At 44.6% G+C, this 19,438-nt stretch overlaps 1 protein-coding gene across 10 annotated transcripts in view; it reads right to left on the minus strand.

Moving 5' to 3' along the window:
- Nucleotides 1-240: 240 nt before the first annotated feature.
- The window catches only part of strbp (spermatid perinuclear RNA binding protein), a 64,080-nt gene continuing 44,882 nt past the window's right edge, over nt 241-19,438 (minus strand). For 7 of the 10 annotated variants that reach the window (XM_029253184.1, XM_029253181.1, XM_029253180.1 and 4 more), the window contains 13 exons: nt 17,172-17,266; nt 16,688-16,783; nt 16,001-16,112; nt 15,129-15,226; nt 13,338-13,443; nt 13,139-13,222; nt 11,786-11,994; nt 11,077-11,232; nt 9,587-9,721; nt 9,277-9,417; nt 8,660-8,798; nt 8,347-8,394; nt 241-3,377 (listed from right to left, as the gene is read on the minus strand). In XM_029253184.1, the coding sequence (XP_029109017.1) occupies nt 3,283-3,377; nt 8,347-8,394; nt 8,660-8,798; nt 9,277-9,417; nt 9,587-9,721; nt 11,077-11,232; nt 11,786-11,994; nt 13,139-13,222; nt 13,338-13,443; nt 15,129-15,226; nt 16,001-16,112; nt 16,688-16,783; nt 17,172-17,266 (1,514 nt within the window). In that variant the 3' untranslated portion in view covers nt 241-3,282. Of the gene's footprint in view, nt 3,378-3,866; nt 5,720-8,346; nt 8,395-8,659; nt 8,799-9,276; nt 9,418-9,586; nt 9,722-11,076; nt 11,233-11,785; nt 11,995-13,138; nt 13,223-13,337; nt 13,444-15,128; nt 15,227-16,000; nt 16,113-16,687; nt 16,784-17,171; nt 17,267-19,438 lie in introns of those variants that run through there. The other 3 variants (XM_029253177.1, XM_029253178.1, XM_018752766.2) reach the window with 3 other exon arrangements.

The following is a 19,438-nucleotide window of genomic DNA, read 5'->3' on the forward strand; positions in this document are numbered from 1 at the left end:
TCTGCCATACCTGTGTAAGGTGTAACGTACATCGCTGTACTGTACCACTAAACCCGCATTAACAGAAACTAAGAGTTTCTATCGTTTCCCCATAATATAAAACAAATCCCTTTGATTTCGTGGTGGGGGGGCTAAAACAAGCAACATAAGTCATACATGGCAGAGTCTACTGTAGAGTAAGGGACTGAGCTCTACAGGCTTTATTGAAGGGAAGAAATCTTGTTGGTATTTCGCTAAAAAAAAAAAAAAAAAAAAAAAACTTCCATGTTAATCACAAACACCTTTGGTTACATTAAGTGAGAAGACTTTGGAATGTAAGAAATCATAAAAGCTGATGTGGTGAATCTAATGAAAGTTGTTAATGTGTACTAAAGGTACAGAACATAATAAAAGTGGATATCGATTCAGTGTTGGTGGAAGACTAAGAAATACATTCGACACGTAACTTTCATTTCTAGCTCTGAAGTCCAACTCTCCACAATAAAGGTGCACAGACTCCTTCCTTCCTCAACTACGGAGAAGAAGTGAATCCAGGGTTCTAATAGTTGCTGCCCTCGCTTGACAGCTGGAAATTAAGTGTACATGACAGGTGTATGTAGCCAAGGCCAAGATATTCTTGTAGGGGAAGAAAGCTTCAGATGTTCTAGTCAGTAGAACTGTGCACAATTCGCCAACACAAACTTTTACCCTTCCCACATTTGTTACGTGCTTAAAATCACACAAATTCATTTCCCCATTAACGCAACAAAGAAAAGCTAAATTATACAGACAAATATTTTGGTTTTTATAGCGTCTTTCATATCAAAATTATCACCTTAAGGAAAAATTTGTAATGAAAACCAAATTTGACAGTTAAGTTCTTGAAGCAGCAAGAACAAATCGAAATATTAATCGAGCTCAAATTATGTCATTTAAGTGAATTCCAGAAGTGCCTTTACTTTATTCCTCCAACCTCAGCTATATATATAAAATGAAATATGTAAAATAAATATTATGGATGTAAGAAAATTGTATGATTTTTTGCAGTTTCACAAAATACAAAGGCAATTACCACAATGCATGTTTCAGGAATTTTATACAATCTGAGACAAAAGAAAACTTGCGAGGCTCAAATGTATTACCCAACAGTACAATACTGTATATCAATGTTTAAATACTTTTAAAAATTAGCCTGCTCAACAGAGGCTTAATGTTTACTTGGTTTTCATTTGGATTCCAGCATGGACAAACTATGGCTTAAACTCACATTCTTTAGGCGTTCAACGAAACGCATCAGTGTGAAAGTCTCCTATATTTATTAGATTTATTTTTGAACATACAACAATAAAATGGCAATGAATAAACTGTGTTTTACATTCTTATGACTAACCGTTTAGCCACAAAGTCATTACGCAAAAACGTGTTGCAAATTGTCTGTTAAGGTTGTATGATGAATGAATGAATGAATGAATGAAATTCGTATCTAAGCAACACTTTCATTAGTCACACTACAAATACTTGTGACTTTACGAAGCGAGTACCACGTAAATTCCACGAGTAACACCAACGTCACATAAGCAGTTGCATTTAAATTATAAATACATTTAAAGGGCAGAGATATATATTATCCATGTCTTCTGATTCTGATCGTTTGCCAACGTACAAAGGTGTATTTCTGCAATGTATCATATCTACAGAACTCAGCGCATTGCAGTGGAAGATCAAGTAGTGCGAGAGCTGCCGATTTAGGCCGGTCCCACTCTTACGCGAGCCGACGTACGGGAGCGGCGAGGTGCACTTGGCCTAAATGGGCAGCTACACGGCTATCTGACTCCACACGCATCCAGACTGGAATATCGTTTGCTCTTCGAGGCTGTGAAGGGAAGTTCTAAACAAGCCTCTTGCTTTGCACTTAGTGCGATAAACCGATAAACACAGAGGGACGTTATGAGGATTCAGGACGGCCCAGGCACTGTAGTGAAAGGGTTTATAAGTAAATTACTTAATCTTGCCAGACTAACAAATGTATTTATCCTACCGCCATTAAAGGCGAACCAAACTGCATTCAGTATAGTGTCATGTTTTCAAAACAAATTTGTCTAAAAGCAGGCTTTTTTTTCCCTTTTTTTTTTTTTTTTTTTAAATGAATGAGCAGCTTTTAACAGGGGAGAAAATGGTTTGAACATTGATACAGAGTATTTTACCGGTGGGGCCCTCGTTGAGGTTTTTTTTTTTTTTCCTTCTCGCATAAAAACAGACCCACTTCTCTTTGTTGGCGGAGCGGGCATGCCCGGTGTTGATATTTCGGCCCCGTCACGAGAGCACGTGTTGGTGTGCTCAGGGAGCTCGAACAGTTAAGATGGCAAAAGGCTACAAAAGGAAAGATGCTGTGCTTCTTGTCACACCCCCATGACACGAGAACGGGTGGTGCTCCAGGGTGTTCGCTATACATACCAGGTGCCCCAAACAAAGGAGCCAGTGAGACATAGTGAATGTTGGCCGTGTGCTGGATTGAGCACACGGTGCCATGTACACCGAGCAGTGTGCTTTCTCACAGGAGGTCCAGCTGCAGGTTTGTGGTTGTCAGCGAGGAGCTGCTTCGGTAAGAGGGCCAGGAGATGGGAAGGAAGGAAGGAACACTTCTCCCCATCCCGCCCGAAAAAAATGGCAGGCTAAATCGGTGAGGGGGGACGGGGGACGGGGACCGTGCTTGGGGACATTCAGGTGCCAGAACACCCCGAAAACATTGCTCAAGGCAAAGAGAAAGAGGTGGCACTAACTACTCTATCGATTCAGTAAAGTTGCCGCCAGTGCACGGAGTTCTAGTTAATTACTTATATAAAACTGGAAGAATACTCTACTCTAGGATTATACTTACATTTCACTTTGCAATTCTAAAATAAATTATTCCAACTAGATATATACACAGGTACATAATATTACCTATACAAATATATTTATAGTTGCAAGCACCATAAATATATATGCATACATCTGTAGAATAATCCCACATACACGCACACACAGTGAATATACAATTGAAATTAAATATTGCAGTGCTGTTTTGGGTAAGACTCAATTGAACATTCACATTGTTTCAAGTAAGCTTTAAGCTAAAAGTTCAGGTGTATTGCTATATAATAAAGACAAGTTCAGCCTTCGATTCTGCTGAAGTTAAATAAGGTTGTATTGCTTTTCTTCGGATGGGGATAATAACGAGTAGTTTGTCTGTTCTGTACAGTGGAGACAGCCCAGTTAGGTCAGATGCAGTAAGAGCATTTAGAGCCACACAACCTGATGGTTCTAGAAGTCAGAGAAGAGATCTTGAGGACCCAAGTGAATAATAAAGGGTGCGATGGTCCGCGGCTGGTAAAAGGGATTGTCAATGAAAAGACCACCTACAGTGAGGAGAAGAGCAGAGAGACTGCAATTAATGTCCGGACCTGCAGGAGGCAGCGAAGCACATTCCTTGGTTGGATGTCTCTGCTCTTTCAGCTGTATGTGGGGTTTTCATTGCACCGGGGCATATCAGGTTAATAAGACATCAACAACTGAAGTTGCACGGTTACCAGTTGACAAAACCAAACCAAAAATAAATAAAAACAAACAAACTAGGAGCTCATTCAGTTGAGATTAAGCAGAGAAATGTAATAAACGTATGTGTAATAATTCTGGAGCTCTGACAATGTAGTTAGTAACTCTGAAGACAAATTAAAAGGTGATTTTGGAGAGACTATAGTACAGCGACTGCCATCGAGACGAGAGAGGGCAAAGCTCATTGATTTGGGAGCAGGGTGGTCTTTCCTGTGCTGGCCGCCTCAATGACCCATGTGAATGAGGCAGGGTGGGGGTCACTGGTTTTTCCTTTTTTTTTTTTTTTTTTTCCCCTCCTCCAAAAAACACAATGCTCCTCTGGTTTACGGAACGGAATCCAATAAGGCAATTAAGATGTAGTACCGGCCGTTTTAACATTAGCATTTGCAAGAAGCAAGGTGTCTTCTCTCGTCAGCGATGACCCTGTCCCAGCCACGGGCCAGCACAAGCTTATCCTGACGGATTAGAACTTCCCAGGCACCCGACCTTCAGCCCCAGTACAACCCAAGCCTGCCTGAACGACCACAATTGCAACCAGGCCGTAGCTGGTACCACTTACAGCAGTTAAGGAGACGGGCATTGGAGGGAAAAACCACATCGAGGTGTTCAGGCTAGTTTTGGGCTATCCCGTCTCGTAACGCGTGCACGGCGGATACGCTCGCGATGTTCATCAGAACTGAGGGACACCGTCTTGTGTGCGTGAACCATCAGGCGTTGGAGGATGTGGACAAAGGGAAGAGATGAAGGTGTGTTTGTTGTGAGGTACCTATGCTGGCCCATGGGAGAGGACACTCGGAGCCCACAAGGACAGTCGCGCAAAAAGAAAAAAAATAAATTAAAAAAAATGGGACAGTTAGGTAGCAAGTCTCCATGGGTCCCTTGTTGCTGCTTTCGATTCTGCGGTGAGTGGCCGTGTTTCTTTTCTCCACTGTGTGCGTGTGTGTTTTTGCCCACGGGGGGGTAACCAGCCAACCAGCCTGCCGCGTTTGATGGACATGCAAATGAAGGCCACAAAGAACCCTGTGTGCAGTCAGTTATCGAAACCAAAACCAGGAGATGTGCTTACGTACACAAACGCGGTCCGAACACTTTCGTTCTAGAGACAACATGGTTTGTTTTTGCGCTGATCAGATTTGAATGAAACCGCATCACATTAAACTCCTGGTTTTGGCCTTGGTGGTTAAACAATGATTGTTACAGAACTTTGCGTCAACATTTTCTTCTTCGCTAAGCTCACAAGACATGTCCTTTTTTCCTCCCCCTGAAGCTGTTCGTTGGTGTTCCAATAATAAACCTTAAGTGAGTGCTGCAATGATTTGTACATCTTGCAGGTGTTCGAAAATGGAATTAAAGCAGTTAAGCCGATATGCACGTTAAAATACCATGGCTTAGCGAAGGTACTGTGTAACCAGAAAAAATAAAAGCAAAACAGTGGCGGAAGCTTAGCGAAGGAGTGTTATAGAAAGACACCCAGAACACTAACGGTATGAATCCACCACCAGTTCCACTACTCTCTGCAACCAGCATCACATCTGTGCCACCAAAGAGCTCTTCTACGCAACGCAGCCAAGGGAATCAGTGTCGCCCTGAACGCTAAAGCTCCGTGGGGGGGGGGGGGGGGCATTAGGAGACTAGTAGGGCGCCCTGTATACACCAGTCGGTACTCCACTCTTGTTGGAGACAAGGGTTTATTCATCTTCACTGGTAATAGTCATCTATACATCCTTCGCATAACTATTGTCATCTTTACAGAATTTGTTTCTGTGCCAAAGTTATGGCCTGTAAATCTTCCCAAAAGAAAAACAAGAGCAACAATAAGAACAATAACAAAAAGGCTGGTATAATTTATATTCCAAGAATGAGGTAACATTTCACAGTACAAATCCTTAAGATCTTTGAAGAACATAAACCTGCTTAATAAATCACTGAAGGTTTTAAAGTAGTAAACGAACAAACAAAAATGCACTTTACAAACAAACGAAGAAAACAAACAAAAAAAAAAGTTTTCCCTTCTAAAAATCTGTACAGTTCATTGGGCTGGGTACGAGTGCATTTGGTGGGCGCCTGTGCTAGAAGAAGGAGTAGTGGGGAATGGGGTAGGCGGGCACTTTCATGACGGGCAACAGAAGCATTCTCTTGGGCAAACCTAGAGAGAAAACAAAACGGAGAGAGAGCTCCGCGTGAGTCAAGTGGTCCAGGGTGGGGTTGGGTCAGAAGTCCCCGTGTTAACTTAGCTCTCATCTCTCTGAACTGAGCTACAATCCATGCTCTTCAGAATGCATCATGTTAAGTGAGACAGAAGCAAGGGGGTGAAGAGTGTGGGGATGAGGAGAGGAGTGAGAGGGCAAGTCATTGTAGTGATTTTGGTGTACGCCCGAGGAACCGCAAAGCGCACCTCCAAACGCACGGCACGTCTGTCTCTTTGTCCATCCGCTGATGGAGTCACCGCCTTCATCACCTCTGGCCCTCTCTACCCATAAAACATTACCCTGTACCCTGGCCATTCTCACAAATGAATTCATCTTGCATTACAAGACGCAATTTCTTCAAGGCATGAAATTCAGGGAATGGATTTTTCCTTTTTTTTTTTTTAAATGAATACTGGATGAATCCAAGTCAATAAGCTGAAATATTGCTTTATACTGCTGTTTTCAAATGAGTATCCTGCTACATTATACATCAATTGCAAGGACTCTATTGAGAACAAGAGACCGCAACATACACCGTAAAATACCGAAAGAAAATGATCTCTGCGAATACTGAAATGGTCTCCTCAAAGCATTTTGTTAAATTATGCTGTAAGAATTTAACGCACAGAAAGTTGTCTCTCAACAACGAGTGCTCAAGTAAATATTTATCCCATATGCCTTGACATACGAGGAAGACCTTACCTGAAGGTCTTTTCACCCACTCATGCCAAGCTATGCTGACAAAGAAAAAAAAATGTATATACACGGGTGCATAAACACCATCTTTCTACAAAACACACAAAACGCACACAAAAGTGGATCAAAAGCCACTGAGCATCTACAGTCACAGTGATGGAGAAGGTTGAAGGATTGGACAGGGCTGCTGTTGGCTGGTTTATTTCATGGTGTGGAAAGTATGTTCCTTAGCAGCGTGAGGTGTACTGTTCTGGTGGGCCGGGTTCAGTGTACGTGGTCTGGTGTGCAGTCGGAGCGCAGCGCTTCTTCTCTTCCCTCACATCGTTCCCATTGAGAAATCACAAAGCAGCAACAGGAGGCAGAACTTCACAGATCAGATGACTGTTGTGGGATTACCGACATGCAACAGCTCTCAGAAGCAATAGAGACATGTTATCTTACAGCCAAATACCAAACGCCCCTTCATCTCCTCGCCACGTGTGGGGGCACCAGAGGAACGGTCTTTATGTAGCAGGAGGAGACCAGGGTGCCGGAACAGCAACTCTCCTTAACCCTTCGCGGAAAACAAGAGGCTCCCAATCATACGCCTCATTTCTTCGGCGGGAGGGTGTCCCGAACAACATCCCGGCCTCCCCTGCACATAAGGCTCATTCAAAGCATCCAAGAAGTGCTGGAGAAAGGGGCTTCCCAATGCCAATCGGAACCCACACGCACAATTCACGTTGAACGCGGTGCTAGGTTCACTCTCGCATCAGGAGAGGCATTTCATCGGGTGTTTGATCCCCTAACTTTTCCGTGGTATGCTGTGGCTCTATGTTTGTACTGCTCTCATGTGAGATCACTGGCCTAGAAAGGAGGTGCAAAACCCATAAAAGTAAAATCACAACTGTAGCTGCACACCTGCAACACAATTTGACTGATTTATGCGGTGATTGACATCAACTGTTCTATTTAGTGTCTATGCTGTAGTTACTTTAGATGCCTTTGAGTATCAAGGATCAAGTTGAGTTAGACATGAGACTTCGATCTAGAGCAGATGCATATGCAGATGGTAAGTGGGTAGTAGGCAGCGTTATGGCTATGCAACAGTAACCGAGAGGTTGCCAGCACTCAACCTCGTTTGCCTCCATAAATATGCTGAAGGCCATAAAAAGATTAAATTAAAAACTGCAGCCAGTTCTGGGCCACGAAAAGCATATGCAATCGTGGTTTTTGCTCAACCTCAGGTCTTAGTTGTTTTGCTATAATTATGTGGACAGTACCACCTCCACCTGGTGTTTCACATTAACAGCTAATTAAAATTTGTCATCAAGACCTGCAGGACCCTATTCCCTGATGGCCAGGCTAAGAAGAATGTACCTACTAAACAGTCAAGACTTGTAATTCAAAGCGAGCAGTTGCGAACGCTTGGGGCGCCACTGGATTCGCGCACGTTACGTGCTGGGAAAGCCTCGTGCAGACGGCCCTGTGCGTGACACTGGCATTGGGTCTCCAGCCCCGACGCTGTACTCGTCTCCAGGATTACTTTGAATGGGTATTGTTTGGCTGTAAACACCAGGACTACACCGAGGAGAGATGTTCAAAAGTTGGAATGAGGGGAGCAGGCACACCGGCGGGTAGCAGTTGGACACTCAGGCGAAGCACAGCGAGGCTTGCTCCAACCACAGTAAGAACCAAAAGGTTATGATTGTTTCTTTTGCTTATAAAAATACCAATTTTTTAGCAATTCTCAATTTTGACAAAATTTCCCCTCTTTTTCTTCTCATTTCCCCCCTCCCCTTTTAAACTCAAGTTTCTACAGGACGGCCTGTTCCCATTAGCTTTTGTCACGCCTGTCTGAGGTTTGTGGTGGTAATTTGGGACGTCGCGCTGAGAAGGGGGTACATACCATAAGCAGGGGCGGCAGCGGCACTGTACCCGTACGGAGTCCCGTAGCCTGCCAAGAACACGCTAAGAGTTACTTTCGAAGCACGGCTTTCCACACCCTGAGCTATAGCCACTGTCAACTGGCACTCATAAACATGTACTTTTATTAAAGCTCACAAGCATTATAACAATTTAAAAAAAAAAAGTACTTGGCCGAGTGGGGGCATTTCCACAGGGTATGTTTTTCAGGATCTACGATCATTATAGCAAAATATTCCTCGAAAAAAGTCCTAAAATATGGCAACAAAAAGACGTTAAGATACATTTGCACGTACCAGAACACACACCTGGTGTGACGTATCCAGGCGCTGCGGCCGCAATGAACGCCCCCCGAGTCAGGGCTCCTCTTCCTCGACCCCTGGCAGCTTGGGCAGCAACAGAAGCTGCAGCTGCTGCAGCAATTGCCCCCTTTGCCTGGAAATACCAAGAGTGACTCCGTGACCAACAGGAAATGACCTCAAATTTCACTCGTGTGAAAGTGCTGGAGGGAGTAGCACAGCATACCACCGCTCTTATTCGCACTTATCGAAGAGCCACCTTCTTATCTGGCTTCTCGAACTCAATCGGGTGACAGGCTGTGCGAATGCTAGTTCAATTTCCGCCCATCGCCCTTGATCAATCTCAATTAAACAGTTTGAAACCTTGGCTTTTTCAGCAAACGTTTAACATTTTTCCTACTTCTATTTTACAAATTCGACTGAGAATAGCTTCCGTATTCAAATGCAACTCCTAACGACGACGAAAGAAGGAAATTGTGCGCCTCCGAAAAGCGGACGGAGAGAAAACCTGCACTTACACGACTCTCCAGGAACAGAGACCTTGAGATCTCGGTTTTCCACAGAGGAGGGAGTCTGGTTAGGAAGGGGGGGCAAAGTCTTGGCCACCAACTGACCTGAGGGATGATTTTCTTCTTCTTGTTGCCTGCGGCATTGGGTCCGGAGAAGAGCTTCTCCAGGGCTGCCAGGGCAGCGCTGGCCTTGGCCACCTTCTTGTTAGGTCCTGCGCCACGGAACTTCTGCCCATCCACCTCCACCTGCAGAAATACGGGCAAGACTCAAAGTCCGTGTGGTTTTTGTAGCTGGTGAATACATCCGAAATCATCCGAATGTGCAAAGGCCCTGCAGCGTGAGCAGTTTTGCCTGCCGAGGGCACCTTGCGCTTTGCGCTTTGCGATACACCGCAGCGTGGCTGCAAGGACTCACCTCCATGACAAAGCGTTTGTCATGGCTCCCGCCGCTTTCTGAGATGAGCTCATACTTCAGCCCCCTGCGCTTCTCATTCAGCTCCATCACAGGGTTCTTGCCACTGGCAGTGAGTATGGGGCCCTGAGTTCGTACCTGTTACCACATAGAAAGGCACAAAAACGTTCCACCAAGACTCCACAGCACACAGCTAATAGACAGACTGGGGAGGATTACGGCATTCTGGGTAAGACAAAGTTGTCCCTACGGCATGCGCAAAACTTCATACGGTCTCACTGAAAAAGGACAACAAACTCATCCCAACGTGGAATAGTACTAGCACGCTACGTTATCATATATAGCGGTCAACAACGGTACATTTCACCGTGTACCAATCATGGACTCACCTGGTATAACTGCTGAGCTCTCAACCGCTTGCAATAACACTCATGTTGATTTTAAACGCGTAGGAGGCCGGGAACCTGTGAGCTGCCCATGTGCACCACACAGAATGGCTGGCATTACTGCAAAACGGGCCAATTCTATCGATGAAAATCGATACCAGTGCCCAACTCTAAACATGAGAGCAGCTTCTTATTCAGCCATTCCAGCAAACGTGGGTTCTCTGTCTGTTTGACCCCATAAACTCGAGAGAGGGAACAGTATTTGTGATCTGCCACAACAGAAGATCCAGAAATAAACAGAAGGGAAAGGCAGAGCTTCCCATGAGCCCTTAGTATAAACCTGTTAATTGTTAAAGCACCACTTTCTTGGGCTTTACTATAGGGGAAAATGTGAATGTGGAACACGAACGCAAAAATAAATTAATCTTAAAGCCTTAGAAAGGCTTGCATTCCCATTTCTTGATGCTGTACATGGTTGCGCATTTTATCCTACGTTACAAAAAATATCAACCTAGCTATGCGATCCATGCCTCAACAGTCATGAAAAAAATTTAAATCTCAACAAGTGTAAATTACACATAAATATTTAATTTCCAATTTATTGCAACTGATGTCAAAAAGCAGTAAATGTTCATTGTAAAATATGTGAATGGATAAACCAGCCATGTGTTTGGATAAGAACAACATAATTAACTTTGAGCATTTTTTTTGAGCCAAAAAAAAAAAAAAAAAAAAAAAATTGTAAAGTGATTTGCCAAAATAAATCATTACAATAAATTAAGCACACTCAATTGCAACATACTTTTGTCAATTACATAATTAAAGCATACTGGTTAGAGCAGCTGCCTTTGGACCCAAAGGTCACAGGTTCGATTCCCACCGCTGGATGTAGTACCCTTGAGCAAGGTACCAACTCTGAACTGCTCCAGTAATATTACCCAGCTGTATAAATGGGTTAATAACTGTAGCCTCGTAATAATTATTACCTTAACATTGTAAGTCGCTTTGGAGAAAAGTGTCAGCTAAATGAATAAATGAAAATGAAGAAAATGCTCTGTATCCTCTTTGTTCATCTTTAATCTCTGAGAGGGAATTGTGTCCGGTTACCTCCAGCGTATTCGAACTGTCTGTGGTGGAGTTTGCCGTGTTATTGCTTGAGTTTGTGGATGTCTCGCTCTTGCCCTCGCCATCCGATTTCTCATCTGCGCTCATGGAGTCCAGGTCTGCGTCAAACCCGGTTGGATATCCCATGGCCTGCAGCACCTGAGAAAAAATTCATTTTTCCTAGAGCTTGTGTCGCTTATAATGTCTGGCACTATTGGGCATCAACCTCATTCATAACAGGGTGGCTTCATACTTAAATCCTGTCTGGTGATGTCGTCACCAAAGTAAATAAATTTTATCCATTTTAATCATTTCAATCTGTTTAACACTGCATACACAGCCACTTCCCAATGAATTAATTTTAAGGAAACTGAAAAAAAGGAGGAGAATGTGTCTCTGGCCCACACCGACTACATTGTGCTACAGCGAGGAAGCGTGTCCCTTATGAGAATCAAGAGTGAAAGCGGATTATCCCAGCTCTGTGCCTTGGACAGCCTCTTTGTTCACAATGACTTCGGTATTACATGGGTTTGGGTGGCCCCTGGCATGCCAAGTAAGGATGCTTCTGGCTCGGAACTTGTATGCTGGCACCACACTCCTAAAATCTACCCTCACGCTGTCCTTCACCCCTCAGCCAACTCCTTTGAAAAGTGGTAACATGCAAAACTTCCAGCAACCAATTAAGTCTCCAGTTAAAACCGCCAAGAGGTACCTTGACAGCCACATGCAGCTTGGCTGTCTTCTTGGAGGACCCCGAGGCTTCGTACACTGTACCGTCCACTTCCACCGACATGGTGAAGACAGGTGCGTGGACGGGTCCAGACTGGGACAGGAGTTTGTACTGCAGGCCCGGCCTGATCTGGTTGAGCCGCATGAGCGCGTTCATGGGTTGGTTGGTGTCTATTGCTTTGCTGTCAAGAACTGAAGGAAAAAGGGAAGGGGGAGAAAGGGGGAAAAAAAAAAAAGAAGAAAAATTCAGCATGCAGGTTCTCACCCTCAAGAGCTCACTGGCCTCCCCTGAGAAATAGCTGTATGCGATGATTAGGATTTTACTAGGATTTACTACAGAAGCAATTGGAGGAGCTGCTTTTGGGTCTACCAGGCCAGTAGGCTTTGGCGATTCCCTTGATCCCTCACCTTCGAGACAGCAGCACAGAGGACTGTAGGAGAAAGCCTGAAGAATATTATAACTCATCATTAGCCATTTATCTCTACCTTGCTCACCATTTTCTTTGAACCTAGTGAACAAGCCATCATTCTAAAGAATGGCTCAATTCTTCAGAAATGTACCTTTCCTCTTTTTAGAAATCAGTGGTTGAGAGGTTCGGGAAGTTAAGAAAGTTGAATTTGCTCAACCAACTGTGCATAAGAACTGGAAATATGATTTAGTGTTTATTCCTATCCAGGGGAATGTCAATGAAGAAATAAGGTCATAGCCATTTGAAACAAGAAGAAAAAGTGTGTGGAGGACATACAGGGGAACTGAAGTAATAAATGGGTTTCTTTTTTTATTTGCTCTTTGTTCTGTTTCCCCCCCCCCCCCCCCCCCCCCCCCCTCCTGCTGGGTGTTTCAGACAAAAACAAGATAACAGCAGCAAGAGACGGTGCTCTATAACAATGACAGGGTGGGACAGGCTGATGCTACCAAGACAGGGAGAGCTTTACTCCTGATCCCACATTCATGACGGTGCAGGACAAGGTCCACGTACTGCCGTTTAAATAAATGCAGGAGGAGGAAATGAAGGTCTCCATCCGCCTGCTGCAAGCATTTCCTCTGCCCAACAAATGGTGCCCAGCACTCAGAGATTAAATACAGCAGGCATCTGGGCAGACTCGGCTGCATACGCAACAACCAATCAGGTGGCCCATGCCGTCCCCATATGTTTCATCCACTTCCTCCACTGTTGGACACAGCGAGCCCCAAAGAGGCCTGCAGGCATGCCAGGGGCGGCCTGGCACAGCATGGCGATAATGAGGCTGGCACACCTTCCCCCGGCTCCTGCGGACACTTCCGCTCTTCCCTGTCTGTACAGGCCCCGCAACTCACTGCGAGGACAGAACTTGCCTTTTCTCAAGTTGCGCTTCATCTTCTTGATAAGGTCTTTGTCATCTGCGTTTCCATCCTCATATGGTCTCTTCACCCCTGTTCCTGAAAGACACAGAAAATAAGGTTCCCCAGGACAGGCAGGACGACAGGATGTCTCCGAGAAGCTCCCCCGTCCCCAAACGCACAAGGAACGCAGACACTTGACACTGACGAGTACCTTCTTTCTCTGACCACAAGTACTTCTGGGTGGGTTTGCTTGACGGAAGGGGGTCCATTTCCAGGACCTTGTAGATCTGTCCGAATGCCAACAGTCGAAGAGCATGCTGAAAGATGTGCGTATACACACACGCACACAAAAATTAGGATTGGAGGTAGGTGTGACCTCGTAGCAACCACAATGGAAGGGTCACTTGAGGAACACCAAATTTAACATATATGACACAAACACATAGGAGTCTTTTACATAAAGCCCTTAATACTCCCCAGAAAAGGATTGCGGATTATTCTTTATCACACATTAAACCTCAAATTAACAGAGAGGAAATTTATTTAAGGTTCTTTCAAAGGAAGTGGGTGTTTTTTTTTGTGGTTCATTAAGGATACACTTTAGGTGGTTTCGTCTCAGCAACTGTCATGCTTTTTAGCAAGCAAAAACAATGTTACTCCGAGTCAAGCAATAAATAAGCGGAGGAGACAATTAGTATCAGTATCCTATCACAATACAATGAAAATACACAGTAAAGATATCGTAATTAGTTCCACATAATTAATTGCTCCAATAAGAATTATGTTCGGAAAGAAAGATACCAAATGTACAAAAAAAAGCTTTAGCAGACATTTTCAGTAAAATAATGGAACATCATTATTTGCAGTTTTAATTTAGCTCGCACTTATGCACAGAGAATATTCAAAAAGAAAAAAGAGTCTCACACAGCTTTATTTACATTAACAGGACAAACTCTGGAAGGCACAGTCAGCGCAGGTTATGGGCTCTTTGTTTAATAAAATTATCGTTATTCATTTCCATGTATCTGACATCAAGGTTTCTCTCACAAATAGTTTTTCATAACCATTTTTACTACTCTTCTAGAAAATCACTTCACGCGTGGGGTTGGTGAAGTCCTTTCGGTTTAATAAGGAACGAGAAGCCACTTTTGCCTCAATCCCCCGGTGGACAGCAGAGTCATCTGTCGTCAAGCTCATCTCAACACGACTGTTGCAGCAGACTCGCGGCTCGGCCTCAGACACAACGGCTGAAAGGAGGGTTACTTGGTAACTGCTGCTGGAGCGCCGCAAAAGGCCCGAGCTGTAAATATCTCGGTTCCAAAAAAGGCCCAGCACCCAGGCTTCCTTGAGGCGGGCGATGATGAGCAGACATGTTCACGGTTGCTGGAAGAACCTACGTTCTCTATGTCCGGACAGACAGATAATGGCTCCGTCTTTGAATCGCTGTGTGTGAATGGCATTGCATAAACACCACCCCGTAACATGAGATTGCGTGATAAACTGCTGACCCGCAGTTTAAAGACACAAGCGCTATTTGCACGCATGGGAAACGGAGGTGTGCGCTTAACTTGTGAGCGCTTTTCACCCTGTCGACACATTCAGCCATTAAAGCAGAAACAGCGGGATGATTTTGCTCGGAGCGATGATTCATGTGCAGTGGGGTACGCCCCATTTCACCGTTTCCAAAGGGCGCGGTGCTCTCCTAGGATAATCGGGGGGGGGGGGCAGCTGTTGAGTGTCAAGGTGCAGCTTCTCAGGTATATACCCCTTTCATCACACGCAAAGAGAGCGGTGAACCACAAACTCCGCTCTGCACTTACTAACGTGATCAGCGCTCAAAGATCACGGTCCTGCATTTTAAACAGCTCCCATGTGAAGAGCCTCGAAACCCAAAGAAGCGAAAGTAGACACACTGGGATCGCCAGATAGAGGAATCGTTACATCGGTGGTTCGCAGGCCAAGCTCCTCGGTCTATCGCTAGGTGACGGATGTGCTCCCTCACCTGGGCATGGTAAGTGATGGCCTCTGCCTGCTTAGCCGTCATGGCTGCTAGCGTGTCCGTTGGCTCCTTCTCACAGGGGTCATGCAAACCTGGTCCACCTTGAGAAGGGAGCAGGGAGGAGAAAAAACAATCACGACATCACTTCTTGCCCTGCAAAATGACCTTAAATGACAAAATACCATATTCCTTCTTGCCCCTTAAAGAAAATTAATCAATCTTGGGGGAGGGATGCAATCCTTCAAACAAGCATCAGAGTAAAATACAACGGAGTCCCTTCACCACTGCCTTCAGCTCTTCTCAAAAACAATGACAAATGAGGAGGTCTGAGAGACAGTGGAGCAGCACAGAGGGTACAAAGACCGTCTACAGGGGAACTGTGGTCCACAGGGGAGGAAAATGAGGCCAAGCCTGTCTTGGTTGTCCTACAGCGACTCCAAGTTAGGCAAATTAGGACAGAAAAAAATCCGCCATAAAAGCAGCTTTAAATATTAGTCATGGGCTGACAACCTTGGGGGTGGAGTAGTTCCTACGGTCCTGCTGACATGGAGAAAGAAATGTTTTCATGGCAAATGTTTATTTTCCTAAATTTGCTAAATTAAAAACGAGCAACAGTTTTTTTTTCCCCCTCTCTGTAAGTGTCAGTGATATTACTAGAAGTGCAAACATTAGATCCTTCACTGGATCATGGGGGGAAAACAGAATTTAGGTCTCATTTCTTTTCCACTGAGATGCTTTTTGGCGAAATACCCAGCACCAGGGAATAAGAAAAGTGGGCATTTTTATGCACACTCTCATAGCATGTTATTGATAATAAGAAAAGCCTTTCGTGACAGGATACCGATACCGATACTACTCGTCTCCTTCAAGTCTACCTGGGAGCAGTATTCCAGATGCAAGACACTCCACGACCCTGCGGAGGGCCTCTCCGGCCCCCAGCGGCCTGTTGCAGGTGGCAATGGCTTTCTCACAGATGAGCTCCAGAGGCTGGAGGAGGGCAGACAGGCACACGGTCATGCAGCTGAGTGTACTGAGACCCTGTCCACAACTGGGTCTATTGCAACAGAGACAGAGTGCTTCAAACTAACAGTGGCAATATGAGCAGTGTGATCTACACTTACCTAATGCAAGACGCACTCATTTTTAGAATAGCCGACTGGCAGAAGACGCCATCTGAAGAGTTTCATTTGACAAAATCTGCATTTTGTGCAAAATTTAATTCATTGCTGCTTATGTTTGAGTGCTGCAGCATCATTTTCTCAAATTATGATATGTAACTGGAATTCCAGCATCCAAGCTTATTCTTTAATAACTGTCAGTCATGTTGAGTGAGTCAAATATTTGTCTTTTTATCCTCAAGAATCGTACAATTTCATTTACTCTATATAGCAAAGTATACACACTGGAACATGTTTGCTACATTGCTCAAGAGAACAACAAACTGTATTGGTACATAAACCAGCAAAGTTTTCGGATCCAAATCCATTTAAACTACTGCGTCACTTGTACATCCTTGTTAATTGTCATTTCCATCTTGTCTCAGGCTTTTTCAGCACACTCACCCATCCCTTGAGGGGCTCCCATGCTGGCACCCTGTTGCACATATTGCGCAGAATTCGCAGTACGATCACACAAGACTTCAGGCCATTCACTCTAGCCTGGGGAGGGACAGAAGGTGTCAAGCTCAGGCCTGGGGCATGAAGCACTCAGCCCAAGCAACGTACTCCTCGCACACTCCTCCCATACTGCTAATGAGGTGAATGGTTGATCATGCAATAGACAGAGTTTGGGTGGGGCTGGGGCGAACCAAACATCATATGAAGGATAATCTTTTTTTTTTTTTTTTTTTTAAAAAGCAGGCTTTAAATTAAAAGCCAAAAGGAGTTGTGCAATGATTGCCTTTGTAGCCTTATGAAAAGTCCTTCCGCAGAACAGTAGACACACTCAGGTATGACAGCAGAGCATTTTCGGCTGGATTGGAGGAGAAGCCAGACCGGCTAGTGTCATAAGGCTACAACAACAACAAGGTAAGAAGAGAGAGCCAACCTGGAACCATTTGGCATGTCGCAGAGACGCCAGCGCGACCAGGCAACTCTGCCGGTCCAGCACGTCAGGTGGATCTTTCAGCTCAACATTCTCTACTGGTGAAAAGAACGGGATAAAACAAAAAGACACACAGAGTTTGACCAAGGGGCATCTGTCACAGCACAGGGACAGCGGCAGCGGTGGCCGACGACGGGCTCATTAGGGCGGCTCCGCGTGCACAGTGCTTACCCGTTATGGCTCTGAGGTAAGTGGGAACCAGCCACGGCTGGCTGCGCCCTCCCGTCAGACGTCCATCAAGAGAAAAACTTTCTCATTAGAGTCGTCGTGCTAAAATAAGACTGCGTGACTTATAATCGAGGACCTTATTTTTCATTTAAAAAAATTTTATCATCTTCGGAAAAGAAATCTGGAAAATAATATGCCATGCTGTTTAAGGAAAACAGCAATTTACAGCCTTATTTTATGATAATCACGTAATGAGAATTTTTCTCTTTCGAGCATATTAATTTGCAGTGTGGCCACAGACAGCTGCAGCTGTACCAGATACCAGATTAGTGCATTTATCCAAAGGGTGGGGGGGGCACAGCGCTCGACACTCCGGGGACATCTGGGAAAATGTGAAGACAGGGCAGAGAAATGCATCACTTTCTGCGCCTGCCACGCTTAGACTGCATCCGCCAGAGGAGTGACGGCAACTTTCAATTTCTAGAAAAGACTTTGATCAAACTGTAAAAATAGCTACAATTACGGCGGCTTTCGGAAGCGCCGGAATACACATCGCACTCGCACGAGTCGACAACCTCTCACAGCTCTGGGCCTTGTAGTCTAAAATAAATCAAAATTCAAAAGCCTGCAACTTCCCACTCTCAAAGTACAGTTAAAACCACTTATCCGATGCCTTCTAATGACGCGACGAAAAATGCCACAATGGCACCTTCCGAGATGCTCATTTTTAAATGACTCAAGAGTTTACGGTAAGCCAAGGAAAACTTCTATATGTTACCCGTGACAACTTTCTTATTAAACACGGATCTCTGACATCGGGATAGATTAAAAACAACATAAGTACAGGACGACGCCACAGCTCAGCCGCTGATTTTAATTGTTTGGCTGTAAAAAGCAGTTTATTAACAAGCGAGTCAAATCACCGTGTTAAAGACGGGGATCCATCGCTAAAATTCAGACCTTGAGCTTTTCAAAAAAAAAAAAAAAACGAGCGATCTGAAGAGGAGCAAAATGCAAACAATACTTTTAAACGTCTTCTTAAACTCAACAACGCGAGACATTAATAACGGCAGATGTACTGCATTCCAGTCCATAAATAAAAACTGGCACAACAGAGCTCAAGTTCCAGTAATGAATTCAAAGCAATCTGACATCCAGGAGATTAAGCTGTTCCCCTCGCTAACCGGGCCCTCGACCTGGCGCAGAAACGTCTGAGGTTCTCTGCAGATTTACAGCACCCCCGCTGCCCGGCGCTCTGAGCGGCGCGTGGAATCCCCGTCTTGCCCGCGGTCCCGCAGAGAGCCGAGCGCTGTGCCGGAACGGTGACTCGCAGCTGCTGCAGATGTTTGTCTCGTTTCGGCGGGGCGTTACTGAAACGGCTCCTTGAACGCATGTGAAACAACAAACATCTGACAGTGAGGAGGAGGAGGAGGAAGTTGAGATGTTCTCACAGGCAAACAGATCAGGGGTGTTCCTGACTGACACACTACAGAACAAGCATGGGGAGAGGGTTCTAAATGCCAGAGAACTGCACGCACTCAATCTTTAAACATTTTCTGACACTCTTTTTCTTTAGCACATGCAATGCAAATTGAGCTGCGCATCTTGGACCGGTTGCCATAGCATTGCTTCGCGGTCGTTGGCACTTTGCGTTTCCGCTACAATGGTGGAGGCCTGAAAGGTCAGGCAGATTCATTTTTTTTTTTTTTTTTTTTTTTGGAAAAAAAAAATTTATTAAAACTGCTTTGTGCAAGAACATCATTCTGTTTGTGTTCTGTGCCAGGGTTAAGTGTGAAGTATACTTCTGCCATTCCAGGCCACTGGAAGTGTTGTGAATTGTAGTTCCAATTGATCACCTTTACCTCGTGACCAACTATAATCACTCTTCTCAAGGTAGCATTGTATCAGCTCTGCTGCAGCGTGTAAGCCCTAATTAACAGAACAGGATAAGCTTTCTAGAAAGGAAGCTTACATTTTAAAAAAAAAAAAAAAAAAAAAAAAAAAAAAAAAAAAAAAAAAAGAAAAAAAAACCACACACACTT

This window comes from Scleropages formosus, chromosome 6, assembly GCF_900964775.1.
Source record: "Scleropages formosus chromosome 6, fSclFor1.1, whole genome shotgun sequence".
NCBI lineage: Eukaryota > Metazoa > Chordata > Actinopteri > Osteoglossiformes > Osteoglossidae > Scleropages > Scleropages formosus.